A 27,812-nucleotide genomic window follows, 5' to 3' on the forward strand; every position below is an offset into this window, starting at 1 on the left:
TGGTCAGAGGCTTCTAGAAAAGTTCGGACGGGCGGGGAGGTTACTTGCGTGGCTACGAGTCTACGAACTTCGAGGACCCACGATTCTGGCGAAATGTCTGGGAAATTCTGTATTTTGATTATATATAAACCAACCTCTCCCCTGCGCCTTCATACGTTTTTTTTATTCGTTCGTTCTGAGACCGCGGTTTCCTCGTACTCTCCGCCATTTCCTGTAAGTTTTCTCTCTATTTTACCTTGTTCTTGGGTGGTCAATGTCTAGATTGTTGTTCTTTGGAGTGCTTACGTTTTTGTGGTGCTGACTCTTTTTTTCCCCCGTTTAGTTTGCATAGATTCAATCTTCTTTGATATTTTTTATTTGTTGGAAGGGAATGGTCGGGCAATTTAGTTTTGCCAATGCGTTCTTTTTGAATTAGCTCATGTTTTTTATTTTCTGTGCACGAAAAGAGTTTTCAGGCTTTCTTTCACCTGTAGGAAGGTGTCTAGTTTTGCTTCTTGAATAATTGGTTTTCTTTGTTAGATTCTTTTTACGTGATCTTGATCTATTGAGAAATTTATCAGGGTGTTTAACGAAGGCTTCCGATAATTTGTTTGGAATGGCAGTGTCAGAGATTCCTGGCATGCTTCTTAATTCATTGAGTCTGGAACTCTGACTGTTTCCTGCGTCTTTGTTGATGATTTATGTATCTTTACTGTTTCCTTTTTTGAGCGGGCACTCATATCCCTTAGAAATGAAAAATGCCCCTTATATTTTCAGGCAGTAAAATTCATTCTATGAAACCAAGGGCAAGGATAGATATGTGTTTACCTATCGGTGCTTGATCTCAAGTTAAAAGCTCTCTGTTGAATTTTTTGCAGGGTTCATGCTCCTCTCTTATTTCTTTTTTCTTTTTGTTCGCTTCTTTACTTTGATTGCATGACTTGTTTTTGAGTGCTGCTTGGTAGTAAATCGTGACTCACAAGCCTTTCCATTTAGGTGGATCATAATCAGAAATTTTTACATTGAACTTGCTAGAAAATGGCAGAGGTACTTCAGTAATCTCTTTCTTATATTTGTCATTTCTTTTATGTTTTTTTATATCAAGAAGGGGCATGCTATTCTCTTTATGTACATCTGTTCATGGTAGGTTTTCGACACAACTGTGGTTTTGCAGGAAGGTCACGAGGTTTTGTTGCACGTGTATGATTTGAGCCAAGGACTAGCTCGCCAACTTTCAAGAAGTTTTTTGGGAAAGGCTATTGAAGGCATTTGGTGAGCTTTTACAGTTGTAGGCATGCTATTGTTAGATTCTAGGGTTTCATACTTGACTGAGGTAGTAGTAGAGGAGAGAAATGAAAAAGAAAGAAGGAAGAAAAAGAAGATAAGAAGGTTAGAAGTAGAAGTAGAAGAGAGCAACGCGTAGTAAGAAAGAAGAGAGATTAGGGCAACTTCAGAGAAAGTATTCCCTCTTATACACCCAGTATGAAAAAGAGTTGAAAGAATAAATAAATTACAAGTTATACCATCATGTAAGAATGTTCCATATTCTTTAATACTTCCCCTCAAGCTAGTGGAAAGACATTCTATATTCTGAGCTTGGTGCATGTAGAGGCAAGAGGACCAGCTGCTATTGCTTTGTTGAATATATTGGCTAGTTTTTATGGAATGTAATGCTTAGATAAAACACTAGCTTGTAGCTTCTCAAACAAAGTGGCAATCAATCTTCATGTGCTTGTTTTTTTCATGAAATACAAGAAGAGTTGCAATGTGAATGATTGCTTGGTTGATAGAATGAAGCAATATAGTCCCATTTGTTGAAAAATCGACTTCAATTAGCTGATATTTAAGCCATATCAATTCACTTATTGCATGAGCTATGACATAGTACTCAGGTTCAGTATTTGACCTTGCCACTACGCTTCATTTTTTGCTTCTCCAAGTAATTATATTCCCTCCTACCATTGAGCAATAGCCAAAGATATATTTCCTGAACCTACATAATTAGGTTCTATAAAACTTTCAATATTAGTATGTTCATGACATTCATAGAGTGGTCATTGTTCTAATTTTTTCTTCAAGTATTGAAGAATTCTTTCAAAAGCCAACTGATGAGTTTTTATTTTTTTTATAAAGATGTATTTATATTAACAAGAGAAAATTTATAAAAGAAGAGGGAGCAGATCCCTTACAACAAGAGATTGAAGGGACGCTCCCTGCTTGGCAAACACATCTGTTGCCGAATTTGCAGATATCGGAATGTGAGACCAAATACAAGAAAATAATGTTGAAATATCTAAAATCTTCTGAAATATGTCCCAATGCCTCCATGGCGGAAGGGAAGCACGCTAGCACCAACCAATCACTACCTTGGAGTTCCCTTCAATGTGAATAGGACCACTGCAGTTATCTCTGAACAAGCGGAGCCCATTAAGAAGGTCATATAGCTCTGTCGACGTAGAATCGGAGATGCCTAATGGACCAGCATAAGAGAAGCACTGATTGCCAGACGGATCCGAAATCACACCCCCAAAGCCAGCGATCCCTTGATTGCCAAAAGAAGAGCCATCAAAATTCAATTTTAGGTAACCAACCTCCGGGGGAGTCCACTCCTTCATTACTTGAACCTTGGTCCCAATATGCATCCTTGCCAGATTGCTCCAGCTATCACGAATGGAGGTGCCCTTGAAAGAGCAAAAAGGCTTCTAAGTCAGAAGCCAGGTGGAAATTTGCCTCGTCACTCTTTCTGCTACTCTTGCCTCATATTCACTTTTAGTATCGAACCGCCTTCTATTCTGTTCATTCCAAAGCCCCCATGGAATGAAACTGGTGCAGGCTGTGATCATTATTTTACCGAGACTAGGAAGGGGATAGCCAATGATCAACTTGCAAAAACCTATTGGATCAGCAAATATACAAAATTGCAACCCCAACTTGCATAGAAAAGAGGTCCACACATTCCATGAGAACTAGCATAGGAGCAGAGTATGACTTGCGGATTCTGCCTCATTGTTGCAAAATGGACATAGTGGGTCTATAGATGGGTGACCTCTTCTTCGGAGCACATCTACCGTAAGAATCTTACTTTAGCAAACACCCCATACGAAGAATTTTATCTTTGGAGGGGCACAGAGATGCCAAACGAAGTAAATATCGTGCTCACTTTGCGTTGAATCCCAACCATTAATGTATCTGTATGCCGATGAAACTAAGAATTTTTTGCTTTTGTCAGGCCATCAAATGAGCTTGTCTGCATTGGAAGGCCTCATTCTGACATGATTCAAAGAATCCAATAAACTGCTTGCTTCCATAGCCTCCGTATCAGAAAGGCCCCTTCGGGGATGTAGGTTAATACCACCCCCCTCAAAGGCATCGGCTACTGAAATCTCCCTTTGTGTGGAGAGAAGGAAACGATTTCTGAAAGAGTTCCTGCCCTGTCCACCCATTATCCCAGAATTTAAGAGATCTTCCACTACCAACAAAGAATCTACAGGCTGAGGAGAAATTCTGAAGAAGCAAGTAAAGAGATCTCCATATTGAGGATTGCCCTCTCCGATTTCCTCTGGACATCCACTAGGACGAATTCCAACCCAGCTTGGCCCGAACCATATCCATCCAAAGATTAGAAGAATTTGTGTTGAACTTCCATATCCATTTAAGAAGTAAAGCTTTGTTCATTTCTTTTGATTTCCGAATCCCTAATCCACCCAATCTCTTAGGCAGACATACTTCATCCCATTTGACCAAGTGATATTTAAAAGAATCACTTGATCCTCTCCAGAGGAATCTTTTTTTCATTTTATCCATGGCTTTGCATACCGAAGAGGGGCAAGGCATACAGCATAGATTAGTCTGTCGGCCTTGCTGAGGAGGCGCCCCTTCCAAGTTGCTAACTGAGATTCAAGCTTTTCGACCACTGAGTTCCATAAACTTGTGGGAAATACGCCCATGGGAAGAGTGGGAGGCCAAGATACTTTGCTGGAAGAGCAGTCGTAGAGCAACCAAATAAATTCCATGGGAAGAGTGGGAGGCCAAGATACTTTGCTGGAAGAGCAGTCATAGAGCAACCAAATAAATTTGCCATCTCTGCAAGATTCTCCGGGTCTACATTAAATCTTATGAGAGAGGTCTTCCCCCAACATTGGTTTCAAAAGTAGCTTCTCTCATCCCTAAAAAAGGTAATTTTGAGCTTCTAGGGACCCATCAGTTTGGTTTCTAGCTCGTACAAGATTATTGCTTGGCTCCTAGCGCATAGGCTCATGACTATCCTCCCTCTGGTCACTCACCGTGGACACTGTGCGTTTATCCTTGGGTGTGACATCTTGGACTTTGACTAACCATAAGATTCTTGATTACTTCAAGAGATCTGGTTTCCCTCGGTTCGTGCTTAAACTTGATCTTGCAAAGATTTTTGGCTGGATTAATTGGGCTCTCCTAGATGATATTATGGAGCTCATGGAATTTGGGGCAAGATGGAGGTTCTAGATTCGTAGATGTATATCATCTGCTTTGTTAAGGAATAGTCCCACATGGATTAGTGAGTACAAAGATCTTGAGTTTATTAGTTGCGAAAGAGGTTTCCTAAGTTGGCCAGTCATTTTGGGATGAGCCTTGGACCCAACTTCACATGGTATCAAAGCAAGTACTCATATGTGGGTCTACACTTAAACTATTCACTTGTAGAGCCACAAAAGAGGGTTACACCTAAATTATCCACTTGTAGAGCCACAAAAGAGGGCCTACACCTAAAACTATCCACTTGTAGAGCTACAAAAGAGTGCCTACACCTAAAATTATCCACTTGTAGAGCTACAAAAGAGGGTTACACCTAAATTATCCACTTGTAGAGCCACAAAAGAGGGCCTACACATGAGGGGGAGTGTTAATGAATAGTTAAACACATGGATTAGTGAGTACAAAGATCTTGAGTTTATTAGTTGGGAAAGAGGTTTCCTAAGTTGGCTAGTCATTTTGGGATGGGCTTTGGACCCAACTTCACATGCTTCTTATTTTCTTCTCCTTAATGATGCCGTTTGTGGGTACTTCAAAGGTTCTAGAGGCATCGGGCAGGGTGATCCCTATGTGTGGGGTCCTCCTTGGTCTATTCAGCAAAAAAGAGTGGGGTGGCTTAGTGAAATTGCTAGCAAGGAGGAATTCGACATCTCCTTGCTACAATTTGTCGATGATACCATTTGTTTTGGCGTTGGCACTTTCGAGTAGGTCACGAAGATCAATGCGAGCTTGGCCTCTTTGAGCTCACCTCCGAATAGAAGATTAATTTGAGCAAGATCACCATCCTAGGATAGCTTATTGATCCTAGTTTGCTTCAAAATATGGCCGATTTTGTGGAATGTACCATTGCCACCCTCCCCTCCACTTATCTTGGAATTCCTCTGATTGATAGTAAACCTCGTATGAGACTTTGGGCTTCTGTCATTGAGCGCCTTGAGACGCGACTTTCCACATAGCGAGGGCGGCTACCGTTGAAGGCTGGTCGGCTCACTCTCCTTAACTCCTACATTGCGGGGCTGCCAAATTACTCTATCATTTGTGCCTTGTCTTGCCTTTATATGTCGCTACATCGAGATTTTGTTTTTTTGTTTTTTTTGTTTTTTGTTTTGAAATGATGCTGAATTTTATTAAATCAAAAGCTCAAAAGAGCAAGATTAAAGAGAGAGAGGGGGGGGGGGGGGGGGGGGGGGGGGGGCAGCAATTTGGAGATCTATCTTCCACCTCCTCCCAACCTTCTGCTCGGCAATCTGATTCTTTGATGGAGACGACTCTAGTCTTTAATTTCTGGTCTCACTGGTGGAGTGGGAACAGTCCCCTCCTTGATCTTCCAATCCCTATTGCAGCTCACGACTCGTCGTGACATGATAGTGGTCAAGGCTTGGGGAAATGGATCCTGAAATCTACATTTTCGTAGGGGGCTTAATGATGAGGAAGCTTTGGTTGCTTGCAACCTTGTTGATGGGCTTAGCTTTGTGAAGATCCGGACTCATGTGTAGGACAAAATGATTTGGCTCCGAGGACAGTGGTAGCTTTACTGTCTCTTCGGCTTATTTGCATATTAGGGGCTGGAATGCGATGCACCCACAACAGGCCCGACGCCGTCACCTCCTCTACCCCACCTCTTCGTGTGGGGCATGCCTCAGACATCGACGACGATCAGACGTGACCGAAGCAGAAGCAGCAGCATGGCGACCCAATCGAAGCTGAAGACCAAGCAAGCCAAGAAGAAACTGAGCCGGGTTGGCAAACTATTGTCAACCGTACCTTGCGAAGAAGAATCGGGTTAGAGTACTCTCCTGTCTTCAACTTTAGAAACAAAAAATCCTTTGTCTCACTTCGGCGATCGCGAGAGAGGAATGGGGAAGCCATCTGCATTCTCTCTCGATCTGGGACGAAGAAATCCTTCGTCTCCCTTCCAGTCCCTGCCGTTGAAGCTTTCATTGCCATTCCCGACAAGGTTCTTGCCGATAGAACAGGCTAAAGCTTCGGGAGATCGCTCCTCACTGGCGATCTGGAGTTCCACCTCCACACCCAGTATCATGGTGTCATTCAACACAACGACAGGGAACGACAATAATGGGTATGATTTTTCTACTTCAAAGCTTCAACTCTGGTTTCAGCTGGACAAAATTCCGCTCGACCCTCATGCAAATCCTAAAAAAAACCCTTCCACCAACTATCGCCGCAACCTCCTTCGCCACCTCCCTTCAGAAAAAAAAAAAAGTCTCACCCCCCCCCCCCCCCCCCCCCCCCCTTTCTGATTCTTCATCATGAGAACCACATCTCACTTACTCTTCCGGCCCAAGGCCTAATCAAGGGAGTCAATCGGCTCTCCACGGCTGTAGTTATCTTTGCTGGCTCCGCCTGCAACTCAGGCCAACAGCTCGGAGACTGGATAAGTGGTATAGCCCCAACGCTCCAACTACAGGCTATCACCCATATCCGGGATAGCCAATGGCTCTTAGCCTTCAAATCGGTTGAAGATCGTCAACAACTCCAGAACATCCAAAATGAAGGGGATCCCCAATATTGCGTATATGGGCACCTGCCCTCACAAATTTCCGATTGGGCCATTGGGTGGTTGCTCGGGCCATCCCCGCGGAACTCCTGTGCCATCATACCCTTGATTGCCTTGCTGGCATCTTCGGAGAGCTTATTTGGGCAAAAGATCAGCTGACGCTCCTCCACTGGGAGATATTCCTCATTTGGCTGAAATCTCCGGTTAGTGGTACTAACCATGTAAAAATTATTTCTGGCGATTTTTCTTCCAAGGTGATACTGGAAATTGGAAACATGGACGTTCTCCCCTCCATGGCCCTCGACTAGCAAGTCCCCAGTGGAGTCTGACTCAGCCTGATTTGGCTCGGGCTAGTGCCGAGTTAACTCAGGAACGACCTTTTCTATCCGAGGACAGTTGTCACAAGTCGGAGTTCCAAATTCAAAATTCAAAAAAACCTCAACTCTCCCATCGCATCCGTTTTCGCTCTTGACAACCCACTTGACCACTCAAACCGTCCTCTCACCTGCCACGATAGTCCTCTTACTTGCCACGACAGTCCTTTCACCTGTCATGACAGTCGCCTCGACTGCTCCCCCCACTCCCTCGATCAAACCAACCATCCTTGCCTCACCACCTGTCCGCTGGGCAGATATCGCCCAGATCCCAAGGGATCACAACTTTTCCCTTCCTTCGATTACCGCACCCCTCCCCCCTTCGAGTTCTGCACCCGCCCAATCGGAGTTCCATATGTCCCCATCCCATCCGTCCCCGCTCTGATAGCCTACTCGTGTATTCAGACCATTCCCTCACCTACCTTGACAACCCCCTTACTGCCACAATAGTCGCCTCGACTGCTCCCCCTCCTCCCTCGATCAGATCAACCACCCCTACGTTGCCACCTGTAATCGCCCAAATCCTGAGGGATGAAAACCTTTTCCCCCCTTCGATTTCCGCCCCCGCTCCCCTTCGATTACAATGCCTCTACCCCCTTCGACTACTGCACATCTCCCCTCTTTGATTACCGTGCCCTTCCCCCCTTCGTGTACTACACCCACCCCTCTGGACATCACTCCTCTTCTAGACCCTCCCAACCCCTCCAAATATGTGGTTCCTATCTTGAAAACTATACAAATCACCCACCCTCAAACCTCCAAACCTTTTCCATCTATCGTCGCCATCCTGCCAGGTAGCCACTTCGAAAAACCAACCCATCTCCTTTTACCTTAACCTTCCAGACTCTTCTAATCTATTGCAGTCAATTGTAGGATAGGAGTGCCTCGATTATCTCACCCCCGACTGCCCTGCCCCAGACTGCTCTGATGAGATATTCTACAAATCTTTTGAACATAACCCTTTGCCGAATCCTTCCCACTCCTTCAGCCACACTAAGCCACCTAACTCCTGATTCCCCAGAAAATCCTTACAATATCGCCACTTGGCAAACCCCCAGCCTTCCACCTTTCCCCTTGTTGATCGGTCATCGAGCTGACAACTTGTCAAAACCAGGCGATTTGTTCCCTGATCCCTGAGGACCATTTCTCAAGATGGGGGATCGATAGGACTCTCTGATCTGGAGAGAACTCGAATACCCAGACCCTTCCCTAGTCCTAAACTCATTGAGTGGCATAATTACTTCACCCTACCGAATAATTGTTTGCCCTCTTGTTTAAATAAGCACTTCTCCATTCTTTGCTCAACACTCCTGACAATAATGAAGCCCAAATCCAATACCTAGACGGAGAACTCTGATGCGGAGTCCTCAAACAAACCTTCCACCCCCCCCTTTGAATTCACCTACTCTAGGCACTTAAAGAAGAACAAGGGCAAAGACTCTGCCCCATCTGAATCCTGCACATCAAAGAACCATCCTTCCACTCCCTCCCTTCCTAGGCCCGATTATCTAGAAGGGTTCCCTCTGCTCTGCCACAACGAGCGTGCAGATAATCTCATCAGGCACCTCGAAACTCAGCTGGGGGAGAAGCTAGCTTGGGACTTTTGCAAGTACTACCATGGTGCCCTCTGCTACTTGGAGGAGGATCTCACCCCCTGCCCCCCGTTATGATAGTTCTTTCTTGGAACGTTAGGGAATTGGCTCGCACTCCGAGTGTGCAGTGATCAAGGCAACTCTTTTTGAATGTAAACCGAATATTATAATTTTGATAGAAACAAAGCTGCAATCTTTTGATGTGTCAATTGCTCGTGATTTTTGGTACGACTTAGACCCGGAATGGGCCACAGTCCGATTGGGCATTCTCGTTATATGGAACCCAAACTCTGTTCAAGCCACCCATACTAAACCTGCCCTATTTTCTATTGGTGTTCGTTTCTGTGACCGGTCCTTGGGGACCTTTTGGGCCCTTGCTGGTTTTTATGGTCCAACTCGTCACCGTGATCGTGCTCCCTTCTAGGATGAAATCCTCCTCGTCCAACTCTGGGACTTGCCTTGGCTTCTTGCCGGAGACTTCAATGCCACCCTTCTCTGCTTCGAAAAAATCCCCTCCTGCTAGAAAAATATCTTCCACAATGCATGCCTTCTCGGATCTCATTGGTAGTCTTGAACTTTTAGAAATCCCTCTCTCCGGAAAAAAAATACACTTGGTCCAATGGCTAACACCCCCCAATTCTTTCCAAACTTGACAAACTCCTTGCAAATAATGACTGACTTCAACTTTTTGGCAGCACGTCGGGTCAAGTTCTTAATAAAGTCGGCTCTGACCACTGTCCGATCCAAATCAACACTCACCCCCCAGCTTGGGGTCGATCTCCGTTTCATTTTGAAAACTCTTGGCTCCCTAATGGAACTTTTGCATCTCAACTTACAGTCTGGTAGCGAGGACTTACTCGCCACCCCCAACCTAGGTTGGTCCTTCCCCCTCAAGTTCAAAGCCTTGAAGTCCAAAATTGCTCTTGGTCCACCAACCATCGCATTGTTGCTGCTCTTTTGAAAGATTCAGTTCGACGTCGTATTTCTGAGCTTGATCTCCTCAAAGAACAAATATCTCTTTCTACTCCTAAAATTAATTCTCCGAAATCATTTAAATCATGACCTTACAAATCTTCTTGAAAATGAAACTATTCACTGGAAACAGTTGGCAAGATTCTGCTGGCTGACCAACGGGGATGGAAATACAAATTTTTTCCGTGCCGTTGCCTCGGCAAGACGGAGAACTAACCGTATCACCTCTCCTATGTCATGGAGACCAGGTGATCACAGATAGGCTCTCTATATCTCACCTTCTTGTGAAATTTTTTTACAGATCTATACTCTGAGGAGTCATTCAACCGGTGAATCCTTCATCAACTCGAGTTTAGGCGCATCCTAAATTTGGATGCTGAAAATCTGGAGCGTCCTTTCTCTTCTGAAGAAATCGACTTAGCTGGCCTTTGCTTGCCTAAGGATCAGGCCTAGGGCTAGACGGTTTCAATGGTGTTCTACCACAAATTTTGGGGAACTGTTGCATGCCTTTGTAAAAAATTCCATCAACTTGGTATCACCCATAAATCCATCGAAGCCCCTTTCATTGCTTTAATCCCAAAAAAATCCAACTCAACCCTTCCTCAAAGACTTCAGACCTATCAGCCACATCACTAGCTCATACAAAATCATAGCTCGCATTCTTGCTAACCGCCTCAGATCCACCCTCCCTCAAATAATAAATCCCTTCCAAAGTGCCTTCATCTGAGGTCGAAATATTCTTGATTCGGCAATGGCTGCTCACGAACTGCTTGACTCCTTCAAAAAATCCAACCTGCCTAGAATTGTCTTGAAGCTTGACTTTGAAAAAGCCTTTGACGGTGTCAACTGGAAGTTTATTGACCGTCTTTTTGACCAAATTGTTTGTCCCTTGTCTGGAAAAAAAAATCGTTAGGAAAAAATCGTCCCCTTTGACGGTGCTACCGTTTGTCCCCTGTCTGGAAAAAAAATCGTCATGCTACTCCCTGACATTAGGAAGGCAGTCAAATGTTACATTGGTAATGGTTGTCTCACAAATTTCTAGTCTGATTGGTGGTTGGGTTTCAATAGTTTTGATAGTAGCCATGGCTTGATATCAAACTTGGCCAGGAACACTGATATTTCTATCTCTGACCTCTGGTCCAAAACAGGTGGCTGAAATTTGAATCTTCAGAGAGCTCTTACAAACTCTGAGGCCATTTTGGCATCAAATCTCCTGACCAGCCTCTCCAAGGTAAAACTCCGGACATCCTCGCCGGGTACACTTATCTGGACCCCTTGCCTCAAAGAATCTTTTACCATTGCCTCGGCTTATGAATTCCTCAGTTGTCCCAATCCCCCTCAACTTATCCAGCCTGCAGCCATTGCCTGGACCTTACTTACCCCTCCTCGTGCAAAATTCTTTATCTAGAGTGCTTGTAGAAATAAAATTCTCACTTCTGATTCCCTTATTCGGTGCGTCACTTCTGTCTAGGACCCCTCTTGCTCCTTTTGCCAAAATTCTCCCAAAATTACTACTCATGTCCTTCTCCACTGCCACTTTGCCAATGTAGTATGGACTAACCTTCTTGATAAAATCGGCCTCCAGTATTGTACCTCCCAAAATTTGCCATCCACTATCCTCTCAGTCACCAATGCTAGATTCCCAAAGCTCGGAAAACTGCTCATATCTAGTTGCGTGGGTTATATCCTTTGGGCCTTATGGAAGGAAAGGAATAGTCGGAAATTCAAATTTATATCTTCCCCCATTAAAGTTCTGGTAGATAAAATTTTTGGTCAAGTATCAACTTGGCTCATGACTCGGAAGAAATTCAGTTACCTTAGTGGCTCTAATCTTAGAGGAACTGGTATGTGGTAGCTGAGATGGTTCATCCTTCTCGCCCTCTAGTAATGGTGATCTGGGCTCCTCCACCAGCGGGCCACTGTAAGTTGAATTTTGATGGCAGTGCCTATGGCTGCCCTGGTCCTGTTGGTTTTGGAGGAGTAATCTTTGACTCTACCATCGCAGAACTCTCTGGATTACTCAACGGGCTTCAGTTCTTCCAGGGCCATCTTGTGGGCCCCCTCCTTATTGAAGGTGACTCCAAGATTGTCATTTAGTGGTGCGCAAAGTCAATCAATCTTCCCTGGCGGCATTGGGACATTTACTTTGAAATATGTAATATAACTTCTCTTTTGAATTGTACTTGGAACCTCATCCCTAGGTCTGCCAATCACTTGGCAAATACTCAGGCTAAGTTGGGTGTTTCACTCCAACTCCTTGTTGTGGAGGAAGGTCCGCTTAGTTAGGTTTGTATATTTCTCTCCCTCTTTTATAAACATTTTACATCCTTCATAAAAAAATCATCACTTTTTCAAAAAAGAAAAGAAAAAAAAAGGGTTTGTGAAGAGAGGGAGACAACATGCCTAACCTTTTTGATTCCTTGAATATCCAAGCAAATACACTTTATGACTTGTCCCTGTATTGCAGGGATGTTGATTTGATAAAGCCACAACTGAGATAAGAGTGCCTTAAGTAATAGAGACTTCTTCTCTCATGGTCGTCACCAATCACTTATTTTGTTTGGATGTTTTGAAAAACACAATGAGAGGGAAAATATTACAAAACAAACAATTAAGTTTTTGCTTAACTGGCTAATATGCATCATAGTAATGGAAATTGAGGATCCGATAATATGTTAGTCAGAGATGAGAAGATGGAGCTATATTGGAAGTACCAGTGCCATTACCTATATAAACAAATCGGTCCATGGTGCAAGAAGACAAAAAAGATCAGTTCCCAACAGTCTCCAAAATTGATGATTCAAGGTGAAGGGCTGGAACATGAAATTACATGGATTAATGAGTACAAAGATCTTGAGTTTATTAGTTGGGAAAAAGGTTTCCTAAGTTGGCTAGTCATTTTGGGATAGGGTCTTGAACCCAATTTAACAAGTAACAATAGTGCCAGTAGAACCACATGAAGAGGTCATTATACTTTTGAGATTCTGCAAAATATCACAAGCTTATTCTGTGTTAACCACCGTACTCCTTGAGTTGTCAGAAGGTCCCTCATTGTTAGCCTTAAAAGTACTGGAAATAACTTGATAGACCACAATAATTGCATTATTTGGAAGTTGATTCTCCACCACTCTTGCCTCTACCACGGCCACTTCTGCCTCTTTCTCTGCTTTTGCCATAACTGCCACTCCCTCTCTCTTGGGAGAACATGACAGAACTCTCGGATTGGTCAGTTGTGAGTTTGGTACTTGGGCTGCACAAACATCATAAAAAAGGGTTTAGCTGTAGAGATTAGAACCTTTGATTTTGCTGCATCAAGATAAGACTTTAGATTGGCAAGACAGATGGCTAAAACAAACGTTTCTCTCTTTTCCTCTTGACTGACAACATTTTTATAATAGGGCTAAGCAAGTTTCCACTCTTGTAGAAGTCCTCTTAAGCCAATAAAGTTTGCTTAATTATTTGTCTCCTGAAAAATATCATAAAACTTTTGAAGACTGCTAGGAGTAAAATATAACTTAGCACAAGTTTCCCAAATGTCTTTAGTCATGTCTTTCGTCATGTCTTGATGAGCCACACTATTAGCAACAACCTCTTCCATGCTATCGATTAACCAGCTTATCACTAGTGTATCTTTTTACCACTTTCGGTAGGAAGCATCTTCTTCATTTAGAGGTAGCATAGTCAGATGTTCAAAAAGGTCTCGAGGAATAACAAAGCATTTGATAGACTGAGAACATGAAGGATAAATAAGAGATACCTTTTAGTGGTCTCTAGAAATCATGCTTGTTGAGTTCAGATATTGAAGTCAATAATTTGTCTGAGTTTGCTGCCATCATTGGCAAGAAATACTTGAAAGATTGTTGTCCAACAAATTGGAACACACTTGGGAATTAAGAAGAAAAATCACAAACTTTGGAAGAGCCAAAAGAGGTGAAACAACTCACATAACCACAATGGACTTGAGTGGCATATTTTTGCATAGAATGAGAACGCGGGTTGCATATGTTAGACTCATTATCCTAGGCATGGCAAGGGCACAAACTAGCATGAATCAAACCAGAAAAATCCCACCAAGATCACACTAAAAAATCATGAAATTCTTCGCAAGGTTTTTTGAGAACTCAAGTGTTGAATATGTCCAACCCTAATTTAGGGTTTTGTGCAATATAAGTTCACATTTCTAACAAAATTCAAGCAAGATGAATTCACAATGGTGAAGGATTTTTTGAATCGGTGTTGGGCAGCAAACTAATCCAAAAAAATAACTTTTAATCAAGGCCATGCATAAACAAAAATAGTGGAATTTAGGTAAAAAGCTTTTAGAGGAACTTGTTTGAAACCCTAGAACCCCTGCTCCAATACATATGAGATTTTAGGGTCTCATACTTGAGTGAGGTAGTAGTGGAGGAGAGAAGGAAAAAGAAGGAAGCCAGAAGAAGAAGAGAAGGTTAGAAGTAGAAAAGAGCAATGAGTGGTAAGAGAGAAGAGAGATTAGGATTGTTGGAGTTCAGGGGTATTAGTGTGTTTTTGTTTACATGTGATCCCTTTAGGTTATTTACTTCTGGTGAAGTGATAGGATGTCATTGGGTGTCTTTTGTTTCAATTGTTTGTTGTTTTAATTAGCTCTATATGTAACATAGTTCTGGAGGGGAATTTGGTCCTTTTATGTAATTTTCACTTAAGCAGCATATTAAAATAGGGCTAGGAGTCAATTTCTGACTCCTAACGTGCTGTCTCTTGCATCTTTCTTCTTCTTCTCCCCTTGTCTATTTCTCTTACCTCTTCTTCATCTCTTCTTCTATTTTCTTCTATCTTCTTTTATCTTCTTCTTTTCTACTTCAACTCTACTGTGTGGATTTTATCATGGTATCAGAACTGTAGGTCCAAAAGGCGTTCAAGTTTCAATCTTTATCTCTTTTCCTGATACCTGCAACATCTATAGAAAAGAGTTCATTAATTTTCTATTACGATTATGCCTTTAAAGTTTCAATTTTTCCTCTTCTCTGTGCCATAATCTATTGGTTTATGGTTTATTGTGCTGCATTAGCATTTAAATATGTGCTGTACCCAATGTCTGCGTTTGTAACTGCCCTTTTTGTGGGTTTACCTATCTGTGCGTACCTAGAAAGCCTCCTTTTTTGCAGTTTCTGGTAGTGGTTCAGTATAAGCACATGCTGTTGATCTTAATAGTGTATTATGGGCTTTACCTGTTTGACTGCTGGTCAATTGGCTGTTTTGAGCATCAGCCTGCATATAAGATTATTCCTAGTTGGATTTTTATTGTCTGCATCGAATTGTAAGACTATTTTGCTGTTGGTTACTGCGATTGGTAGGAATTTGCATGGTGAAAGATCAAGGTGAAGTAGTTACCTCTCCTAGAAATTCCAAAAAAATTGAGAGTAAAGATTCTACTTCCATTCTGATTATTTCTATAAAATTGAATAGTTCGAACTAGTCTACTGGTCTAATTCAGTTCAGATGTATCTTGGGGCTAAGAGGAAGCCAAAGTATATTAGGGATGATCTCCAATCCCAATGACTAATGACTGTGAATCAAATAATATTATCAATTGATGATTTGGATTTTCAATAATGTTGAGCACAAGATTGGTTCACAGATCATGACTTATAAAACTGCGAAAGGAATTAGGAAGACCCTTGAGACTATTTAGTTTCATCAAAGTAATCTATCAGAGATTTATGAATTGTATTCTAAATTATGGTATGAGGTGTGGAAATAAGAGTGCCACTTATTATTTTGGTGGGATGCAGGTGTTGTTACCCCTACTAGAATTTCAGAAAAATTTGAGGTAAAGGTTCTACTTTCAATTCATATTATTTTCGTAAAATTGAATTGTTCGAACAATGTCTACTGGTCTAGTTCAGTTCAAATGCATCTTGGGGCTAAGAGGAAGCTTAAATATATTAGGTATGATCCTCCAATCCCAATGACCGACGATTGGAAATTTGATAATTATCAAGTGATGACTTGGATTGTTAATGAACCCAAGATTGCTTCACAGATTATGACTTATAAAACTGCTGAAGGAATGTGGAAGACCCTTGAGACTTTTTATTTCATCAAAGTAATCTATCAGGGACATGAATTGTATTCTAAATACTATGATGGGTGGAAATGCGAGCTTCATTGATTACTTTGGTGAGATGCAGGCTGTTGTTCAAGAAATCAACATCTAGCATCCTTTTACTACTGATGCCGAGTTTCTATGGAAGAAAGAAAATCAGATTCAGGTGCTCGGTTCTTAAATGGTTTAGGATTAGAATATGATGTCGTTCAAGTGCAATTGTTAGCAGATGATAACATGCCTACTTTAGGAAAGACCTTCTCTAGAGTTTTAAGAGCTGAGGGTGCAGTTACTTCAAATGATAAGGGTTCTAAATCGATAGATGCATCAACTATGAATTCTTTGCCTAGACAATATAAATCTTAAAGTGCCGGAAGTTGTACAATTGGAGGAAGTGTGCATGGTCAAGGTAGATATGGAATTTGTCATGGTAGAGGTTGAGGAGATAGAAAATGCGTACACTGTGGCAAAACCAACCATTAGTCTGACTAGTGTTGGAAAAAATTTGTGAAGCCTGCATGGGCTAATTCTATTGTGATAGATATTTCTGATAGTAGTGGTGGTAATGGTCGGTTTGGTGTGCTGATTCAGCATCAAAGTCAACACATAGTTTAGAAGTGAGGACAAGTGTCTGCTTCTTCTGGTAGTTCAGTCTTTGAATCTCCCTGCACAGCTAGTGCCATTCTTGCAACTTATAGTATGCTTCCATTACATGTTTCTTCCTCCTACTTGAATTATTTACTCGGGTGCTTTGACACATGTTAGGTATGTCATTTCCGTTTTTTTTCTTCTTAGCTGCATCTCCTTATAAATCAGTTGTGTTGGCTGATGGTTTGGTTCCAAGTCTAGTGTTCCGGGGGAGGGTGTGGTTCAGGCCATGTCTAGTTTATCTCTGTCATCCATCCTATATGTTTCTAACTTTCCCATAAATTTGCTATCTGTGAGTCAGTTGACAACCTCCTTGAATTGTACTATAATGTTTTCACCCATTTGTTGTGTTTTCCAAGACTTGAGGATGAAGAGGACAACTAGTGGGAGACAACAACGTGATGTGTTATATTATCTTGAAGGGGCACAAATGACTAATGGATTTCATGCAAATGTTTGTCCATATCAATGTTATCTTCAATTAGGACATCCATATTTAGCTAAGATCCTATTACTTATTCCTTCGTCTTCTTTAGAATTATCATTTGATTGTGAAGCTTGTCAGCTTGGGAAGTACCATAGGGCCTCGTTTCCATCTAGTCGTCATACAAGTAGTCATGTCTTTGAATAAGTTCATACTGAAGTATGGGGCCCATATAGGGTTCCTAATATCTTTGAGAGTATTTCTTCACCTTTATTGATGATTATAGTCATGTCACATGGGTGCATCTCCTCAAGGAGAAATCTCAAATATTTAATGTATTTTGAAATGTTACTATGAAATAAAAATTTGTTTCGTGCTTCCATCAAAATTCTGTGTGGTGACAATGTATCAGAGTTTGTTAATAAAATTTTTTTTTCAATTTTTTTCTATGCAAAGCATTGTGCATCGGGCGTCTTGACCATATACTCCACAATTAAATGGGGTGGCTAAATGTAAAAATAGGCATTTTTAGATGTTGCTAGGACTCTTATGTTTCACATGAAGGTTCTTAAACCATATTGGGGGATGCAATACTTACTACATGTTATTGATTAACCGCTTGCCCTCATTTGTTTTGCAGAATTGTATTCCTTTTCAGATTCTTCAACCTACGAGCCTTTTGTTTGACATATGTCCTCGAGTGCTTGGTTGTCCATATTTTTGTCCATGTAGGTCTTCAAGTGACAAACTTGCTCCTATGTCAATCAAGTGATTATTTTTGGGATGTCCATAGAATAGAAAAGGTTATAATTGCTATGATCCCCAAACCAAAAAGTTATATATTTCGGTTGATGTGATCTTCTTTGAGCATGTTCCTTAATTTATGTCTTCCTCAAAGTCGGTCTTTCCTTGCTCCTTAATTCCTAGTTTTCTTCTTCTTGTTCTAGTGATGGATACTCCTAATTTTCTACTGCTGTGTCTAGTGGAGAAGGTTCCTAAAATTTTTCACAAGTATATCAATGCAGAAAGCATGTTGCTATAGATGGTGTCTGAGGAGATCTTGCTGCCCTCTGATAATTCTTCTTATGATGCAGCACAGGATAGGCAATCCACACTTTGTCCTGCTATTTCTCCTCTGACATCTGTTGGTCCTGTCCTATTTGATTTAGATATTCTTGTTTCTTTGAGGGAGGGAGTTTGTACATGCACTAAAAGAGGTACCAACCATCCCATCTTCAAATGTCTCCTTTGGTAATTTATACTCCGAAGTTTCACTCTTTTACTTCTCTATGGTTTCTATTCCTCACATTGTCTAGGAGGCATTGAAATTCTGGTATTGGATAGCAACCATAGATGTTGAAATGAAAACTAGGGGTGGCATTGAGTCGAGCTGAGCCCGAACCTGCCTATGTTCGAGCCGAGCCGAGCCTAGCCTTGAGCCTAAAATTGTTATCGAGCTCAAGCCCAATAATTTTAACCGAGTTCGAGCCGACCTTGAGCTTCAACATTCATTTAAAACTTTTAAAAAATTACATGACTCGAGTTTGAGCTCCAACATACATATAAAACTTTTTAAAAAATACGTCAAATAAATTTTACATAAAATTGGGCATACATTTTACATAAAATTGGGCATACATTTTACATAAAATTAGGCATGACCTCTACATAAAATTGGGCATGACCTATACTTAAAATTGAGCGTAAGGGTAGCATCGAATCCAGCTGAGTTTGAACCTTCCTATGTTCGAGCCGAGTTTGATTTAAAAATTTCGAACTCGAACTCGAGCTCGAGCCGACCTAGCCTCGAGCCTAAAATTGTAATAGAGCTCGAGCCTAATAATTTTAACTGAGTTCGAGCTCGAGCCTAATAATTTTTATTACCGAGTTCGAGTTCGAGCTCTAGCTGAGTTCGAGGTTAACCTACATTTAATACTCTACATAAAATATATGTCAAATAAATTATCTATAAAATTATGCATACATTTTTAAAAAAAAGAATGATAGGGGAGGTTCGGGATTTAATCTCGATAATAGATTAGAACCCACCAATATTAATCTTTTTTACCCCAAATGTTGTCTAGCTTATTTTTTAATTTTTGAATCTGGCTATAAATTTACTATGGCCTCCTTAGTGCCCCTGATGGAAAATTTATATTATAGGATAAACTAGAAATGTTTTTCCTAGGATACACATTTCCAAAAAAACCTTTAAATAAAATCCTATTACTATTAGAGACTTACTAGAAAATTACAAGAAATATTTTAAAATTTTCTTAGGAAATTTAAATAGACCTCTTATTGCCTCTTCTAGGGAAATAAATAAAAATTAATAATCAATCTAATATATTATTATACTTATTGATAAATTTTTAATCAAATAAAATGTCAAACACAAAATTGCTATGAAAATTGCCTCATGCTAAAAGTATTAGAGCATTAACTGTCAAATAGTTATTCAAAAATTTTCTATACGGTTTTCTAGCCCATCTTGGCAAGAAAATCTTATTTAGAAAATTATATGATTTTTTAATAAGAATTTATAATTAGAAAAATGTTTCCAAAAAACATGAGGCACTAATGGTCCCTATATTTCTACTAAAAATCTCTTTTCAACATTTATTGAAAAAACCACTAATAGTCTCTAGAAATGTATTTCGACAGTCTCTAGAAATGTTTTTCTACTAAATGTTTTTTCAATTTCTTCAAGAGCCGTGAGGAAGGGACGACAAAAAGTTTCTTTTTTTTTTTTTACTTGTTTATGATCTCGCATGTTCGAAATCGTCTAGCTTGGGGTTTAACTGGTTTATGATCTCGAAACTTAAGGTAACTCTCTCTAGACTCTGGTTTTTTGCCGAGACGACGCAACTTAGGTAACTCTCTCTAGACTCTGTTTTTTTGCCGAGACGACGCGACGCCAGTGAGGACTCTGTCGGTGGCGACAGAAACAAAGGAGGTGAAGAAATCGGAGGGCAGGGGATGTAGCGGCCAGCGAGGAGCTGTCGACGGTGACAGAAGGGACGGACTCGAGGGCTCAGTGTCCCCTCCGCGACTCGCCCGTTAACGAGCCGGCTCGCGAGCTATCGAGCCGAAGCTTGATTTGGTCGAGCTCGGCTCATTAACTCAAACGAGCCGTATTTGGATCTTGAACTCGGTTCGAGATCCAGGTATACCGAATCGAACCGAGCCGCTCACGATCTGGCTCGGTTCGAAGCCACCCCTAATGAAAACTTTAATTTCTAGAGGTAGGTGGAATTTGTGTGACCCTCCTTCGGATGCAGTAGTTGTGGGATATTGTTGGGTGTATATTGCGAAATACATTGTTGATGGATCCATTGAGTGTTATAAGGCTCGACTTGTGGCAAAAATCCATTTGTGTGGATTTTTTTTATTTTTTTATGCATTTTTTTCTATTGCACAACTTGATTTTTTTTGTATTCTTAAGTCTCTAGTCATTAATGATAGATGGTAGTTGCATCTGTAAAACATTAAAATTGTTTTCTTGTATGAAGATTTTCAAGAGGATGTATACAGGCAGCAACCCCCTAGGTAAGTTGCTCAAGGGGGGGGGGGGGGGGGTAAAGTGCACAAATTACACAAGGCAATTTATAGATTAAAACAGAGCCCAACAGTGTGGTTTGAGAAATTTAGTGAGGCAGTCACTGCTTTTAGATTATCTCAAAGTCATTGTGTTGTTATACTCGAACGCTCTACTGGAGCTCTCATGTTGATTGTTTATGTGGAGGATATCATTCTCTTAGGAAGTGATAAAATGAGTATTGAAAAAGTAAAACATTATCTAAAACAAAACTTTCAAACAAAAGATCTTGGACAATTAAGGTATTTTTGAGGTAGAAGTGGCTCGAGGCAAGAGTGGAGTGGTGTTAACCTAGTGAAAATACATCCAAAGTTATTGTTGGACTTCATTCAAAAAAATTATCGACGTCTAGGAGCAAAAGTAGTTGATACCCCTATAGAGGGTAATCCAAACCTTCGTCATGATCAAAGTCTGATGATGAAAGATAAGCAGAAATTGGAGAGTAGTTAGTAAACTTCTGTGCCACTGTGACTAGACCTGATATTTCCTTCGTAGTTGGTGTGGTAAGTCAATTTATGGAGAATCCTATAAAGTCTCATTTTCTTGTTGCATGATGAATTTTGAAGTATTTGAAAGGAGCTCTAGGTCTAGAACTTCTATAAAGTTTCATGGGCACATTGACATCAATGGATACTTAAATGCTGATTATGTCAGGTTAAAATTTGACAGGATGTTTACTTCAGGATATTGTACATTTGTAAGTAGCAACCTTATGCGTTGGAGAAGCAAACAGTAGTTGCACAAATCAAGTGTTGAAGCAGCCATGGCTTCAACTACTAAGCTTATGTGGGTTAAAGTTGTTTTGTGGAGTTAGGAATTGACCTTCAGGGACCTATGGTGATGTGATAAGTTGCTATCTTCATAGGAAACAATCCGGTATTTCATGAGAGGATAAAACATATAAAGTGGATTGTCACTTTATTTGGAATACAGTTATGAGTGGCAAAAATTGTTACTCTTTATGTAAAGTTAGCTGATGAACTTGTGATGTCTTTAAAAAACCCTTAGGGCAATGTGAGTTTAAAATAATTTGTGACAAATTGGACATTCATGATATTTATGGTTTAGCTTGATGCATAGTGTTGGAGTTCAGGGGTATTATTGTCTTTTTATATGAGTATGTGTGGTCCCTCTAGATTATTTAGTTCTGGTAAAGTGATAGGATGTCACTGGTATTATTTGTTTCAGTTATTTACTGTTTTTAATTAGCTTTACATGTAAACTAGTTCAAGGGGCAATTTGGTTCTTTCATGTAATTTTCACGTAAGCAACATAATAATGTAGGGTTAGGAGTCAATTTCTGACTCCTAACATGGTGCTGTCTCTTGTGCCATTCTTCTTCTTCTCTCTTCTTCATTTATTCCTCTCTTCTTCTGTTATACTTCTTTTCTTCTTCAAGACTTCTCTCCTTAGAGTATAGGGAAGACCTCCTCATCATGTTTATTTATAATGAGTTTGAAAAATTACAGAAGGCAAAAAAAAACCTTATACATCCATGTATGAAAAGGAGCTAAAAGAAGAAATAAGTTACAAGTTATGCTATTAAATAAGAATATTATGAAAAGATTGGTTTGTTTTGGGATTTGCAGTTTTTGGCCCTCTTGGGTGACTATGGATCACATTAGTGATGGTCACTATGGGTGTTCATCGTTCAAATCAGAATTTTAACAGTCTTGTTGATGCTTAAGGAATATCTGGTCACAAGCGTATTAAAATTGTCTTATTCTTGCCCGATGCTTCAATATTATTGTGCCATATCTTCTTTTAATGCATAACCCTATATTCTTATTTTTTAGGTCATATCATGTTACATAAATTAAATGGTAAGGTGATTTCAACTATATAAGTTTTTTAGGCAGTTTATTTTTATTATTGGAAGAATAAAGTCTAGTTACTATTTTTTTCTCAGGATTAAACATGAACTAAGAACGATATTTAACATTCTCATCTCTAAATAGGAGAAAAATCACTCTCTTTTTGCCTCCCAAGAAAGTTTTCTTTGTTCATAGAAGCCTAAACTGTTTTTAATTGTCAAAGAGAAAATGGACACTTTATGTTTCCTTCTTTCTGAGGTCAGATTACTGCCCTACTGAAATTCATCCTTGCACTTCGATATAAAATGGAGCTGAAGCTAAACATGCTCATGTTGGGAAGCTAAACATGCTCATGTTGGGTGTTTGTCAATCCTACTGAACACTGTCAGACTGATATTTGCATCTTGTTTAGTGCGTAGGGAACTTTTAGTTCATGAAGTGGTGAAATACACTTTCGGGGGATCTTTTCATAGTGAACCAACCACTGTTTGTGATATAGTGGTCTGTGTCATAGCCAGAAATAATAGATGTATAGGTGCCTGACTTTGAAATGACTTAAGTTGATTGCAAGATGATCTTCTTCACCAAATGAAGATGATGTGTCATACCCTAAACTAAAACTCTGGTGGTGTTGTAGTTATTTCTCTGCCTGAGTGTGATGGATAATATGATTTGGTTCCGTAAGGGTAGAAGAACTGGAATAATAAATGTTAGAAATTTAAGATTTGAATTATTAATTTTGCTAAAGATGAACAATTAAAGCTTCTTTAACTGGAAACTAGAATGAAATGTGACGAAACTACAATCTGCTGTCCAATAAATACGGGAATTAAAATGGGTTGTCTATGGTTGCGTAATTTGTATTCTAGGATTTTTATCTATTAATGATTTCAATAAAAAAGGATATTCGGTATCAAGATATGAAAGTAGCTATGATTTTCCCCTGGCATGAATTTGTTGTTAGTGTTATGGTTCAAAATCAGATAATCGCTGTAAATAGATTGCATGTTCCCTAACCTTTTCCAGTGGTATAGGCACACTGGAGTGGTGGTGTATGGAAATGAATACTACTTCGGTGGAGGCATTCAGCAATCTCAAGTTGCCACACCATATGGGACACCATTAAGGGTTGTAAAACTAGGTACCACTCATATTCCCAAGGAGGTGTTTGAGGAATATTTGACAGAGATTAGCCCACGTTACACAGCTGAGACATACAACTTGTTGCAACATAATTGCAACAACTTCAGCAATGAGGTTGCCCAGTTTTTGGTGGGTGCAACCATTCCAAATTACATTCTTGAGCTCCCAAATGAAGTCATGAACAGCCCAATGGGTGCAATGATACGTGAGTCTCTTATCCTAAACCATGAATTTGTTTGTTGGGTCTCTATACTGCCTTTGTTCTTGTTTGTTTTGGAAGTCTATACTGCTTTTGTTTAGTTAACCTTGTGCAAACTGTTGTTCCAGTGCCCATGATACAGCAACTGGAATCAACATTGAGAGTTGGTGCTGTTCCTCAAGCTCCTCAATTCAAACCAACCGCTGCCACTGCAGAGCCCCCCCAGCCCAGCACTCTGTCATCTGTTCCTAGCGTGTCTTTAGCCACAGAAACACCTGCAAATAACACGTCAAATAACACTAGGAAGTCTGAGATTCAATCAACAGAGGGTACAGAAATACTCCAGAAAAGCAAGAAATTTGAGGGTCAGTTCCCACCTGCTGTAGTTCCTACTGGAGCACCAGAAAAAGCTAAAATTGAAGGTTCAGTAGATCCTCTTGGTGAAGCCAGGAGTAGGCTGCGACAAGAAATTTGCCGCGAGTTTGCAGCTATCATGGCTTCTGGAACACTGCGTGCGAGTGAGGCAGCTGCACTTGCTACTAGGAGAGTGATGGAAAAGCATGGACAATTGGGTGCAACAGCATCTCAGAGCTAGGAAAACTCGACTTTAGAACAACCAATCCCCCAAAATAGCAATTCCTTGTCTTCAAACAGGCATGTGCCATCGGTATGTATGTTATTTACAAGGGTTGATCAGTTGAAATCGACTTTACATTTATGCTAGAGATGACACATCCTATCCCTGTTAATGTGAGGGGATAGGATGTTGGAACGATATAGAAATGAAAAATCGAGTGAGCATATACGAACAATACCAGCAAGAGCGTCAGAATTACTTGAGCACCCATGAACTGTCTGGCATTTTGGTGCTTCAAAATGGTTCATAATGCAAAAACGACTTCAAAATGGTCCATAATGAAAAGCCTTAATAGTAAATGATTATATAGCATATAAGGTTTATTGTTTCAAATGTCCCATGAGCTAAAAATTTAGAGAAGTGTTAGATTCTAGGGTTTAATTCTCCAAAGTGTTTGTAGTAATGGAAGAAGAGAATTTGATAAGAAAAAGGATACTTGCTAAAGCTAATGAGTGGGAGAGGGGAAAAAGAGATTAGAGAAAAAGAGAGAAGAAAAGGATAACTCATGGAGGAGCTCACCTTTAGGTCCGAATTAGGGTGAGCTCTCTCCCTTTATCATTTATAATAAGCAAATTTAAGGTAATTATAATTTTGCATATAGGGAAAAATAAAGTGACATTATACATTATAATTTTTTCTACTCCCTCAAGTTGGTGGCGTCTTAGAACATAAATGATGAAGAGGACCAGTTGTAACTGCTTTTGTTAGGACATTTGCAAGTTAATTCTTTGAAGGAATGTATTGTATAACAAATAGTTCCCACATTTAGTTCTTTTCACATGAAGTGACAATCAATATGTTTTTCTCTAGGAATAGTTGACTGATTGTCATAACGAATTCTTATTGGAGATTTTACATGGGGCTAAGCTCAGTAGGCAATGATTATAACCATAACATCTTATAGATTGTTTGTGCCATAACTCTATACTTTATCTTAGCACAAGATCTGATCTTACTACCACATTTTATTTTTTGTTACACAAAATCATCAAATTGCACCAACTATAGTACAAAATCCAGAAGTAGATTTCCTATCATCAGTTGAGTCTACCCAGTTTGTTTTTATAAATCCTTCAATATTTAAATGTGCATGATTGTTGTACATGAGTTTTTGTCTTGGATTCTTCTTAAGATACCTTAAAATTCTTTCAAGAGTTAGCCAATGAGATTGTTGAGATTTTTACATAAAGCTAATTGCACTTACAATAGAGGAGATATTTGGTATGGTAATCGTTAGATAAGCCAATCTAACAACTAGCTTTTGAAACTTACCAATATCCACCTCATGTCTTGAATCGGTACACAACTTTACATTTGGATCCATGCGAGTACGAGTATCCAATGGCTTCCTTGCAATTTGGTCTCCTCAAGCAAATCTAATACATATTTTCTTTGAGATAAAACAATCCCATATTGAGACAGTAAAACTTCAATTTCAATAAAATACTTTAATAATCTTAGGTCTTTACTTTAATTTTTTTTACATAACCCCTTTTTGACATGTTGAATACCACCTTGATCACTTCATGTAAGAATGATTTTGTACATATATACAACCAAAAAGATAACACCATTAGCTATATGTTTAGAAAAAACATAGTGTTCTTTTTTAAATCTCTTAAAACCAAAACCATAAACTATCTTGCTATATTTATCAAACTACGCTCAAGGAGATTGCTGAAGTCCATAGATTGACTTGTTGAGTCTACAAACCTTTTCTCCCTCAAACACAAAACCAGGTGGGCGAACCTTATAGTCTTTTTCTTGAAGATCACCATTCAGAAAAATATTTTACGATCAAGTTGATAAAGATACCAACTTGAATTGTGAACACTAGAAATAAGAACTCTTACAAACTTAAGTTTGGCGATCAGAGAAAAAGTCACATTCATAATTAATATCCTAATTCTAAGAATAAACTTTAGCAATCAACCTTGTTTTCAATCGAGCAATGGTACTGTTGTGGACTCAATAGCTCATCGAGTCACCCAAAGGAGGCGACAATGACTCACTGAGTTAATTAATTTTACTTTCATATTTTATATTGCTTTTAAGTATAGTTTTTCATTAAGTATGTAAGGATACAAGTCGTAGTGGCATAATTTTCAATTTTAAGCCCTAAACTCTAATGATGTCAAACCCTATTTAGAGGGTAAAGAAATAGAAGAAAGGCAAACATTGAATTAGGTTAAACTGGGTGTGGAGTTCTCCTTGATGAACTCTAGGGTTTGGGAGGTCTCCTTGACGAGCTCCAGGTATAGGTTCTCTCTAGATTTTGGGTTTATTCTTTCCCTTTTGAATTCTCTTTTGCATTGATCTTACCGAAGCCAAAGGGGGAAGGTTTGTTCCCTTTTTCCGAGTTCAATCAAAGGCTATAGCCTCTCCTATGTCCACAATAGAATGATGGGACTTTTCTCCTTCATTTCGAGCAAGGAAAGGGCTTCCCAACCCTATACGAGAGCAACCTTTAAGAGAGGTACTTTAGCCTCTAATCCAGCAAGGAATAGGATTAGAGACACCTAATCTCACAGCCGTGAGTAGCAGCACTTAGCCAAGAGGGTCCTAACCCCTCTCAACATTGAGCAACCAGGGTTCCACCCTTCCTGGCTGAGAGCAGCAAGGGTTTCTCAACCCTTACTGAGAACAACAACTATGCTGTAAAGAAAAGAGATTCTTTTCATCTTTACCGAGAGCGACAGTTCTATTATAGTGCTGGATTCACACATCCCACGCCGAGTTACTTGATCCATGGCTAGGGACCATAACAACGTGGTATCAGAGCAAGGAGAAGTTGGAACAACTTCCAAATATAAACCTCCAGATTGATAGACTTTCTGAAATGATGGGAAATATTACGGTTGGAAGAAACTCAAGCCCGGAACAAAGAACATTAGAGAACATCAGAAATTGATAAGGTGGGACTGGCCACCTTCCACATGCTCGATGAAGCACAACTCTAGTTTCCTCAAGTAGAGTTGGATAGATTGGTGTTGGATTGGGAAGAGTTTAAGGAATTATTCACTATACGATTTGGTCCTCTAGCCCACAATAACCCCTTGGGGGATTTGGTGTTGTTACGACAAACTGGCCCAATGGAACTATATAAAAAACAGTTCCAAGAAAAGTTGGCACGAGCCAGTCGGATGGTTCGCTTAGACTAGCAAGTCAGTTTATTTACGACAAATCTTAATGAGTCATTAAGGTAAGAGGTGGAGCTCCATGCACCTGCTGACTTAGCTCGAGCAATGAATCTAGCTCGCGCACTAGAAACTCGACAACTTGGCAAGGGGACCAGAACACTTCCAATAGTTGGCAAGGGA

General features: G+C 40.1%; 1 protein-coding gene across 1 annotated transcript; it reads left to right on the top strand.

Annotated features, from left to right (window-relative positions):
• Positions 1-24,748, top strand: LOC137963546 (uncharacterized). The gene is made up of 5 exons (XM_068810664.1): positions 1-213; positions 976-1,026; positions 1,154-1,251; positions 23,548-23,861; positions 23,984-24,748. Exons 2-5 carry the CDS (start codon positions 1,018-1,020, stop codon positions 24,448-24,450), a joined length of 888 nt encoding a protein of 295 aa, XP_068666765.1. The 5' UTR covers positions 1-213; positions 976-1,017; the 3' UTR covers positions 24,451-24,748.
• Positions 24,749-27,812: the final 3,064 nt, after the last annotated feature.

Source organism: Aristolochia californica, unplaced genomic scaffold (genome assembly GCF_029961685.1).
Source record: "Aristolochia californica isolate CCGP_79_NKW_82.1479 unplaced genomic scaffold, dmAriCali1.0.hap1 SCAF_4, whole genome shotgun sequence".
Classification (NCBI taxonomy): domain Eukaryota; kingdom Viridiplantae; phylum Streptophyta; class Magnoliopsida; order Piperales; family Aristolochiaceae; genus Aristolochia; species Aristolochia californica.

What these genes read in the sequence shown, in the direction of transcription:
- LOC137963546 (XM_068810664.1), top strand. An exon ending in AAGGCTATTGAAGGCATTTG is followed by an intron (nt 1,252 to 23,547) that starts GTGAGCTTTTAC and finishes CCAGTGGTATAG; the next exon opens with GCACACTGGAGTGGTGGTGT. An exon ending in CCCAATGGGTGCAATGATAC is followed by an intron (nt 23,862 to 23,983) that starts GTGAGTCTCTTA and finishes CTGTTGTTCCAG; the next exon opens with TGCCCATGATACAGCAACTG.